The sequence below is a fragment of the Salarias fasciatus genome, chromosome 10 (genome assembly GCF_902148845.1).
Source record: "Salarias fasciatus chromosome 10, fSalaFa1.1, whole genome shotgun sequence".
NCBI lineage: Eukaryota > Metazoa > Chordata > Actinopteri > Blenniiformes > Blenniidae > Salarias > Salarias fasciatus.
In genome coordinates this window covers 21,436,174-21,446,589 of record NC_043754.1, presented here as the reverse complement: position 1 = coordinate 21,446,589, position 10,416 = coordinate 21,436,174, and the positions used below count along the sequence as shown (strand labels likewise).

Here is a 10,416-nt window from a genome sequence, read left to right as displayed (position 1 = left end):
AATGTCCAAAAGTTTAGATTAAGATTAAAACTAGGATTGGATTACATGATCTTATCTGAATTCTGAAGCCTTCTTTCTCTTTTCAACAACCCATTTTCAAGATTTGATCTAATCCAAAGATCAAAATCCACTCAGATTTGGCCCCTGGAGGTTTGATTTGAAGAGGATAGTGATGAATGTTTCCCACTGATCCACAGTAAAATAAGTTGTTTAGAGAAAGACTGTTTGCTGAAATGCTTGATTAAGCACATTTTCTCCATGAGAACATTTTATTGGGTGATTTGAACGGACTGAGGTTTTTTTCTCCCTCTGACTTATTCAAGCCTGACTTTCTAAACGCTTTGGGTCCTCTCTGTTGAATACAGCTGCGTTTGTTTTGTCATATTTGAAATACATTTTTCGTCGTCCTGCCGAGCAGCTTCTCGCATCGAATCTGTGATAAATTCCATAAAGTCAAACAAACTGAGTCATTTCTGCTCATCAACTGCTCAGAAATGCTTTGATTTAGGAATATTTTGTTGGCTTTTCTGTAAAAACACAAGCTGCATAGGCTGATAAAAATGAGCAGACTATTTTATTAATGACTTTAAATAAATCCCAGTCTTAGTGAAGTGTGGCTGTGTCGGAGCAGACTTAGTCCCCATTTGATTTTAAGTGGAATTGTGTAAAATAATCACATTATATCCCTGAAGTACAAAATGTCTCTTTTAGTGCAACTAAGAACACAACAGAAGTAGAAAGATGAAACAGGTTTATCAAAAACCTCAACACAAGGCCTGTTTAATCACAGTATTAAAGTCCAAAATGTGGAACTTTGATGATGAAAGGAGCACAAGACGGCTCCATCAGTAACGGATTGTCAGGATTTTGAGTAACAGTTTTTTTTGCAGCAGTAGTTTGGCTGTAACCTATGTTGACAAGCAAGTTTTTAAACAAAAATATCAACAGAAGTTTTCCCTGCACACTGCTGCTGAGGCTCATCGACATGTAAATTACTCCTGTGGAGGTTTGCATATAAATGTTCATTATTTTCTATTATTATTACTTCTCATATTTAGATTCTAGATGTATTTAAGTTGTATTTCTTTGGCAGAAAGAGAAAAGCCGAGTCACAGTAACTTTTTTTTTTTCTAATTCAAGCTTTTATTTATGAATGATTGATGGTTATATAAATACAAACAGTGACGGACACCATTCACTTGAAATGACCAAGAAAAAATAAGAACAACCTAAACTTTGTTGTATTAAAACTAAATCTTTGCAGAATGGAGTGAAACTAAAAAAGTTAATGTTTGGAATATTAATGGGAAATAAGGTTATTGTTTTATATTTATAGTCTCAGACTGCATTGATATCCATGTAGGAGCTTATTTATGATGCAGGTGTGTTTATTATCTAACTTTGACCCATTTATACAAAAGAAAAGGTCATTTTAACACAGTTTCAAAACAGGAAAGAATTAGGAACAAACTTTTGTGAGGTTAAAATGGAACTATTCTTTTTCCATTAAACGTCTGAATGTGTGTGTGTGTGTACGCTCAGAGGACACTGAAGCGTTTTGTGAAAACACACATTTTAGACGCTTCTAAACAGATCCTTTGCTTTAAACGAGGAGTCGGACTTGATGTGACTTGATGAGGATTTGTTGGCTGAATAAACCAGCAGAGCCTTAACTCTGCACTCTCCCCTGACGATGCGACGCTCGTCTCATTTATGTATTTATTTATTTTTTTAACATTTCACAGTATTTCCAGCGACTGAAGCTGCAGAGAGAAGGTGTGAGACCTGCTCTGAAGGGAGACTTGGTGGATTTCCAGACGGAGAAAAACATTTATTGGCAGAGCCGTTTCTTCTGCTCAAAAGAAAGCACACTTTGGAAAAATAATCTTTCTTAATTCACTTCCCACACAGGTAGAGTTTTCAATAAAAGATCATCTTGTACGGAGACAGGCTAACATTGAGTCAGCTCGCCGCGCCGCCGCCGGCCCACACAGCCGCTCTTAAAAGGAAAATTACAAAAAGCTTCTTTGTGTCCGTTTGAGCTGCAGTGTTCACTTCATTTCTGCCCCCCTCCCTCTTTCTTCTGCTTGCCTTTCTTCTTTTTCTTCTTGGCCGGCTGTTTCTCGGGCTGCGTCTTGCTCTTCTTGGCCGGGCTGGGCTGCGTCGCCGCCGCGCCGTCCGCCGCTCGCTTCCCTTTGTTTTTCTTGTCACGTTTCTTTTTGGCTTGTCCTTTCTCTGCTGCCGGTTTGTCTTTGGGGGCCGGGTCGCCTCCCGCCGGCTCCGGCTTGTTGCGCTTTTTCCGCTTTTTGGACTCCGGGAGGAAGCCTTTCTTCTTCTTCGGAGCTGCGTCTTCGCTGGCCTCCGCGTCGGGTTTCGTCTTTTCAACTTTGGGTTTTCTGCAAATGTGAACACGAAAACAAGAAGGGGACAAGTTTCAGTGACGCACCGGTGCTAGTTTTCTGTCAATTTATTAAAAAAAGCAATCCACAGCACCCACTAGTGTCCAAACATGAGCCTGTGACTCTTCTCATGTCATCATCTGAGTCACATTGTGAGGCTGCGGCAAAACGATTCATTATCGGCGTTCTGAGGTAATCTGATTACTCTAACAGTGGGGAAACCTGCTCCGGGTAATAAAAGGAGCAGAGAAGCTGGACTTCTCCCAGAGAGCGTCGATTTCTTCACCCTGCCGATGAGTAATTGGGTTTCCGGTCGGCTTGCCGCGACCAACGGGTGAAGTATCGCGGCGGTGGCGCGAGAGGGGGATCAATAGGTGCAGCGGTGCGTCCTTGTTCTCAACATAATTTAATACCCGAGCTGATTAAAACTGAAACCGAAGCGCGGCGCAGTCCGCGCTGTGGAGGAAGAGGAGGAGGAGGAACGCTGGGGATGAGTAATTCGCGTTAGCACAAACTGAAACGTCTCGACGCCGTGACTCACGGCTGAAATGGGACTTAATGCGCCCGAGCTCTCGACGAGCCCGTCAGCGACGAGACGACGCTTCTGAAACCCCGGCTCCCACACCCGCAGCTTCACAGCCGGCCGCTCGCCGTTCACAGACATCCACACACTCCAGCCTCCTGCGAGCTCTCTGGAGACGAAGCACGTGTAGAAGCTGGACACACACACTCACACACACACATACACACACACACTCACATGACTCCAAAGTGCTTCATCACGGCCCAGTATGTGTCCTCCAGCTTGCCCGTCTTCTTGAAAGCGATGGCGTCCGTCAGGGCCTGCAGGGCCTCCTGGAGAGGCTCCAGCTCCACGGAGAGCTTCTGCGGGGGGGAGGCGGGGGTGAGCGAGCCGTCTGAGTGTCGTCGGTTCACCGCCGGCGCTGCCGGATGGCCTACCTGCTGGCGGACGTGTTTCACCAGGAAGTGACAGAGCTCCAGGAGCTTCACCACCTTGTCCTTGGCCACCTTGCTCTCCAGCGGGCCGACCTGCTGCAGACTCTGAGAGGAGAGGAGAGGACAAGACAGCGTGGAGCTTCTGTCGTCGCCCGGCGCTCTCCGGAGGACGCGCAGAGGACGGCGGGCAAGGCAGCGGCTCCGATCATCATTTATCATGGCGCCGCGCAATCTCGTAAACCTTCTGTGATAATTTAATTAAAGCACGGCGAGGCCCGCAGCGCCAGCCTCGTGCCGCTATTCTAATAAAGACAGCCTCCAATCAGCAGGACGGATCTGCTGGAACTCACCTCCTGCAGCTGTTTGCACACCGCCCCGCAGAGCTGGGTCCAGCGCGGGCCGCTCAGCAGCCGCTGCACCTCGCGGCTCTGCATGGCGCGCAGCACCAGCACGCACGCCTGGCCCTGAAACACAGGCGGGACACGGCGCTCAGCGGCAGGCAGCCGAACCTCGACGGCTGGCTGAGAAAACAAGCTCTGCGCTGAGGAAAACGCCAGACTGGCGTCTCCAGCCCCCCGTGTGTCACATTCAAAGACCACTCCTTCTATTCAGAGAATGATATGAAGCAAATATTAACTCGGTGACGGTGATCTCGTCTGTTCTCGCTACCTGCTGATGCTCCCGGACTCCAGATGTGATGTGCTGCACCGCCGTGTCCAACAGGCTCACACACAGGACCTGGAAAAGTAACAGATGGCCGCTGGGCGAGGGCGGCGGGCTGCGGGGCGGCGGACGTACGACCCAAGCCCCGTACTCACGGGAAACCTGGCGAACAGGTCGGTGAACATCTGCGTGGTCAGAGGACTCTTCCTCCTGCTCATGAAGGACGTCAGAGCGTCCCTGAAGAGGCCGGGAACTCGATCCATGTCCACGTTACCCATGAAGCTCAGCTGCAAACAGCCAGAACCCAGCAGGTTATTCCGGACTGTTCCTGACTCTTCTAAAGTCAGAAGACGGGCAGGCGGGTGAAACCCACGTGTTCCGCCGCAGCGTTCCGCTCCTCCTTGGCGTCGGCGGGAGGCGGCCCTCGCAGAACTTTCACCACGTAGAGACACGCACTGCGAGAACACGACACGTCAGAACGAGCCAACGGGAGGCGCCGGCGCCCTGCTCTCCACACGCTGGAGCACCTGAAGTAGTAGAGGCAGACGGAGGAGTCGGACAGCCTCTGGCTCCTGGTCAGCAGGCTGTCCAGCAGGTCGTGGAGCTCCCCCTGTCGGTCGCCGGCGGTCCTGCAGTACACTTTGGACCTGCACAGCTGGTTTCTGTAGAGCGGGAGAGAGACGAGCAGTCAGGGCCAAAGCAACGCTGGAGAGAGGGAACCTGAACAAGAACAGAAGAGCAGGAAGTGCGACGTTTACTATACACCCGATCCATTACAGCTCGGCGCTCACCTGAAGATGTCTGCGGCTCGCCGCAGGAAGTCCTGCTCCTGCTGGTCGCTGTTGGAGCTCATTCCTTTCTCGATGACGGCGAGCAGCGGCATCAGCAGATCGATGGTCAGCGGGCTGCCGGCCTGCCGCGCCACGAACACCTCCACCAGGTCCAGCACCTGCCGGCGGGGAACCGCGTCTTTTCACTTCAAACCGTCGAGCAAATGAGTCTAATTTTTAACCCTTGGCTAACTGTGTGTTTCCGTAGAATTCAATATAAATTTTTGGATTCAGCAGCCGTCTGTCGCCGAGGCCAGGCGGCGAGCGTCCGGGCCGCAGCTCGGCTACCTTGGTCTTGAACTGTCGGACGAGCGTCCTCTCCTTCTGCAGCTTGGTCTTCTCCTCCTGTCTGGCCTGATTCTTCTTCTTCTGCTCTGCGAAGAGCGCAGACAGGCTCTTGTCCAGCTCCATCATGGCGTCGTCGTCCATGTCGTCGTCGCTGCTGGCGCCGCCGCCGTCGTCGTCGTCCTCCTCCTCGTTGACCTGAACAGAGTGGAAAATAAAATTAAAAAGCTTTCGCAATAAAACTCCACCTGCAGGGAAACCTTGACGTGGAGACGAGTCCATGTGAAGACGCACCAGAGGCTTTTTCTGGTGGAGGACCTTCATCATCGCCAAGCGGAAGTTTTGGTCCACTTCCATCTTTTCCTCTTCCTGTTCTTCCTCCTCCTCTTCATCTCCATCATCATCATCATCGTCCTCGTCGGTCTCGTCATTTGACTCCTCTGACTTCTCGTCCTTTCACACGGAGCACATCGGCACAAGTTCTAAGTGAATAAAGCCGGTCCATGAGTAGATCCATGAAAAAAAAAGAAATAAAGACCGACCTCCATCTCTTTATCATCTTCTTCATCCTCCTCCTCTTCCTGAGCTGTGTTTGTGTCGTCGGTGACGACCACGGCGTCGTCCTTCTCCGGGTCCAGAACCTGCAGGGGACGAACGCGGCGTCAGTGGCGTCCGGCTCCCCGCGGCTCCTCCGGCGGCGCGGCGGCTACTCACGTCCAGGATGGCGGCGAGGGCGGCGGCGTTGACGTGCGCGCAGATGGAGGAGAAGACCGTCTTGCAGACCTGCCGGAGGTGTCGGCTCTGCTGGGACAGCAGGGACAGCAGGATGTCCACCATCACCTCCACCCACTCCGGCTCGTCCTGCTGCTCCGCGTCTACTCCAGGGAGCAAAACGTCAAACAGACTTTTAAAAACAGACGAGAAGAATCTGCTGCGGCCCTGAAGACCCGACGTCCGGCTGCGCGCGGAGCTTCCTGAGTGATCCTGGCTGCCTGCAGAGGCGGAGTCGTGTGTGCGGCTCTGCAGCCTCACCTTGCTTCTTCTTCTTCTTCTTGGCCTTCTTCTCCAGAGCTCTGTCCACACAGCTCTGCAGGTCCTTGATGATGTCCAGCACCTCCTCTGGCGCCTGCAGGACAAACAGTCTTTCTGTATATTCTGCCTTTGTTTATAGGTTTTCTGTTCTGCACATTTTTGAATAGCGTGATGTTGCATGTTTCAGTGGAGTTCGACTGGTTCTACCTTGAAGAGGTGCATGCCGACCAGCAGGAAGAGCTGCTGGAAGGCGTTGCTTTCCGCCGACTTTCCCTTCTTCGCTTTCTTCTTCAAGTTGGACACCGACTCCAACACGCTGCGGGAAAAACCACAGACCTGTTACGTCCTCCGTCTTCCAGCAGAGGGGGGACTACGCTTTCCCAGAGGCGGCGGCGGCGGCGGCGGCGGCGGCGGCGGCGGCGGCCCACCTGTCCCAGGCCTGCCTCTGCTCGGGGCTGAAGGGCTGGCGGGGCTGGGCGTGTCGGGGCTGGCTCAGCAGCAGCTGGGCGTACTGGACCAGGTGGTGGATCCACAGGGTGCCGTCGGCCGTCAGGCCCAGCGCGCGCTTCTGGCCGCCGGCCGCCCCCTCGGGCGGCTCGTCGGCGGGCGGCAGGTGGTGCATGGACATGAGGAGTCTGCGTGGGGGAAGGTCAAAGGTCACTTAACAGAGGCGCGCGTCATTAACATGTCGAGAAAGCACTGCTGCACTGAGCTCACCCGAAGAAGGAGCCGACCAGCACGGCGGTGGAGCTCTCATCCAGCGGGACGGACAGCTTCTCCGAGGTCTCCGGCACCTCAGGCGTGGACTTCTTGGCGCTGAAGAAAGCGTGGAAGAACACGAACCTGGAACGGAAACGACACCGGCTGACGGCGCTCTGTCCTCATCGAAACGCCCTCCCACAGCGGGGAAGCCTCACCTGGCCACGTCCATGACGAGCTCCTCCTCCTTCTTCACCTGGTGGTTGTCGACGATGGAGCAGAGTCGAGAAACGATCCACTTCCTGAGGCGGGCGACGGCGTTGTCCTTCCTGAAAGAGAAGAGTCGCTTTCAGCCTCCAGTCCGAGGCGTCTCGCCTGAAGTGGGACGCGGTCGCTCACGGCTCGGCGGCGTCCTGCTTGGCTTTCTGCCTGCGGCTGCTGAAGTCCAGCAGCGCGTCCATCTGAGGCTGCAGGAACATGCTCTTCAGCCAGTCCACGTAGCTCCGCAGCGCCGCCGGCTGGAGGTGCTGCACCGCCCTCCACACCGGCGGCACCACCGGGCAGCCCTGGTGAGTCAGCGAGGAGAAGGCCACCAGCACCGCCAGCTGCCGGTCCGAGTCCCGGCAGCCCTCCAGGAAGCTGGACACGTACGCCTCCATCTCTGGGGAGAACTTGAAGCGGTCCGGTTTCTGAGAGAGAAGGAAAAAAAAAAAAAAAATCAGTCCATCTTCAGGGTTTAGAAATGAAATTATTAAAGGAGGTTAAGATACTGAGCTGAGAGTGTCAGCCTTGTCAAACTGGAAGTGAACTGATTTTGTGGTGCAGCTGTGAGATGTCAACAGAGAGCCTGACCTGTGCCGACACCACGTGCTCGCCGTAGTGCAGCATCACCTCCCCGGACAGCACCTCCTTCAGCTGGGCGAGCGACAGCAGCGGCAGGGCGCTGCCCAGCAGGCGGAAGCTCATGTAGCTGCGTGGAGACGGGAGAGCGCCGAGTTACACCAACTCTGATCGACTGGGGGACGCGAAAGTAAAGACGTAACTGCAATACGGCCGAGTCACTGAGAAGAAAAGCTTCTCGCGCCGCCTGATCCTACTCACTGCGTGGGCCCCGACGGCTCCTGGAACAAGCCCTCGGTGATGGCTTTACTCCAGAAGAGCTGGAAGCTGTCCTCCTTCAGGGAGAGCTTGAGGAGGTCCAGGACCACGGGCGGGAGGATCTTCTCCTTCTTCACGGACTGAGCCGTCTTCTTCAGCACCTCCGTCAGCCTGCCGGACGGCACAGCCGCACAATAAAGACGCGCCGAAGCGGGAGGCGGGACGGCGTGAACGAGCCGGGGCGGCGGGGTTCGTACTTGGGGATGTTCTCGGCGTTGATGACGGTGGACGAACCCACCAGCTTCTTCAGCTTCTTGGGCGTGAGGCTCTGGGGGAAGTGCTGCAGGGCGACCAGCAGCAGCTGCAGCTGCTCCGGCGTGCTGAAGGCCGCCGACAGGTCGGTCTGCAGCGCCGCCAGCAGGACCTCCTCAAACACCTCCTCCGGGACCTGAGGGACGGAGCACAGCCCTGGAGCCGGGAGACACCACACCGGTCCGGGGGGGGGGGGGTCACGGGGGGCTTACCTCCACCAGGATGTCCACCATGGTTTAGAAGGAAGGTCCTTCAGGTGCTGCTTGTGCTGACTCAGGCTCTGGAGGAGCTGCACACACCCCAACAGCACCTGCGGCTCCTAAACACACACAAACACACACTTGAACGTGCGGCGGGTGTTTCCATCCATCGTTCACTAAGCGTGAGCGGACTTACTTTCGAGAGGCGGCCGGACTGGTGCAGTGCGAGGACGCCGAACAGGTTCCCGAACATGGCGTTCCTGGCAAGTTTCTAAGCAACAGAAGAGTTTGACCTTCATCAGGGTTCAGGACCAACGTTTTGAAAACAACCGCAGTGAGACGGACCTTCTTCGCCGCCTGGATGGCGTGCCTCTGTTTGATCCGGTCCAGCGCGCTCTGCAGGGAGACGTCCTGGAAGGCGATCAAGACCTGAGGAGCAAACCGTCACGTGAGAACATCTCGGAACCGAGACGCGAAAATCAAAACGGGTGAAGCACGAGTCCACCCACCTGCCCCAGAGCAAGGCTGAATCCGGGCCGGGCCGCCTCCCGCGTGTGAGCCAGTCCATCCACCAGCCTTTTGAGAGTGTACTCCAGCTCATCCTCCTACACACACACACAAACACACACAGCACACACAATCTCTTGAAGCACATTTCACATTATTGTTTTCGGTATTAATTAGTGACATTTGTATAACACATGTGTAACTGTGTATTTGCTCAATGGCTTCAGGTAGAGGCAAATAAAGGCTGAAACCCTACAGACACTCAGAGAAAGGTTTCCGTTAAAGGATATGAGAATCTGTTTACTATAATAAACACCAGAACCACTGGAGGGGAAAATAAACAGCCTCACCGGATCCCCAGACCCCCAGAACAACCCCACCGGATCCCCAGAACCGGGCTCACCTTGCCCCCTGTCTTCAGGTACTGAACCAGGCTCTCCACCGCCTTCAGCCGGACGTCCTGCTCCGGTTTGGCCAGGTCCCAGAAGAAGTCCAGGAAGACCCGGTTCTGCTGCAGGACCCCGCCGGGCCGGGCCTCGGCGGGCCGGACCGGCTCCGACAGCTGCACCATCTCCACAGACATTCACGTTTACCGACAGCTAGTGCGGCTCGTGCTGCTGTAGACACACGAGGAACACGTGCCCGGAACTACTTCCGGGTCAGAGCCAAGCGGTGTTTTTTTTTTTTAATTGTTAAAACTTTATTGAACAAAATGTAACAAATAAACAATAAATTATCGTTATTGTTACTATATATTAATATTCAAAAAATAATAGATGTCAAAATACTAAATATATATATTTTTTAATATTCCAATACTAAAAACTTTTGAATTATTAACAAATAAATGATAGAAAAATAAGAATTTACAACGAAACACAAGTGTTCACAATATAAATAAATATACATGTTTAAAAAACAGACTGGAAACATTTTCAAAAGGAAGAAAATATATCGTAATAGTTCTATTATCATTGGAAATGGTGTGAGGGAGAACAGTTACACCTATAAAAATTTAATGTCAAAGTTTATCTGTTGTTGATCAGATAACAAATCAGTTGGGTGTTTTCATCAAGTCTGTATGCAACATTTGAACTGGTTCCAGAGAAGGAATAAAAAACTTTCTTGTGATCATGTTTACGATATTTTTTCTTTTTCCAGAGTTTTGACACCGTCTCCGGGCTTTTCTCAGCAAACACCTTGTTCGTGTGTTATTAATCTATTCAATGATTCAATAAGGAAATGAAAACAGATCAAAATGTGGGATTTTCCAAGTACTGAACTGAGCCTTCATCAAAGTGGTATTCATTCATTTGAATGGGATCCAACAGTAAATTTCTCCTTGTTTTTAACTCAGCATTTGTGCTTCATGATACAGAAGTTCAGTTTTTTAGATGAGATTTCATCCCACTAAACAACAAGGTGATAAAAACA

General features: G+C 52.3%; 1 protein-coding gene across 1 annotated transcript; it reads right to left on the bottom strand.

Moving 5' to 3' along the window:
- Window positions 1-1,129: 1,129 nt before the first annotated feature.
- Window positions 1,130-9,610, bottom strand: mybbp1a (MYB binding protein (P160) 1a). The gene is given in 28 exon segments (XM_030100758.1): window positions 1,130-2,396; window positions 3,160-3,284; window positions 3,360-3,461; window positions 3,707-3,820; window positions 4,026-4,094; window positions 4,175-4,306; window positions 4,393-4,474; window positions 4,547-4,681; window positions 4,811-4,968; window positions 5,138-5,332; window positions 5,429-5,587; window positions 5,677-5,775; window positions 5,849-6,009; window positions 6,167-6,260; window positions 6,374-6,482; window positions 6,595-6,801; window positions 6,884-7,009; window positions 7,084-7,194; window positions 7,265-7,554; window positions 7,718-7,835; window positions 7,967-8,134; window positions 8,221-8,411; window positions 8,488-8,513; window positions 8,516-8,594; window positions 8,672-8,746; window positions 8,821-8,904; window positions 8,985-9,080; window positions 9,386-9,610. Coding segments are annotated over 28 exon segments (3,825 nt in total). The 5' UTR covers window positions 9,566-9,610; the 3' UTR covers window positions 1,130-2,056.
- Window positions 9,611-10,416: the final 806 nt, after the last annotated feature.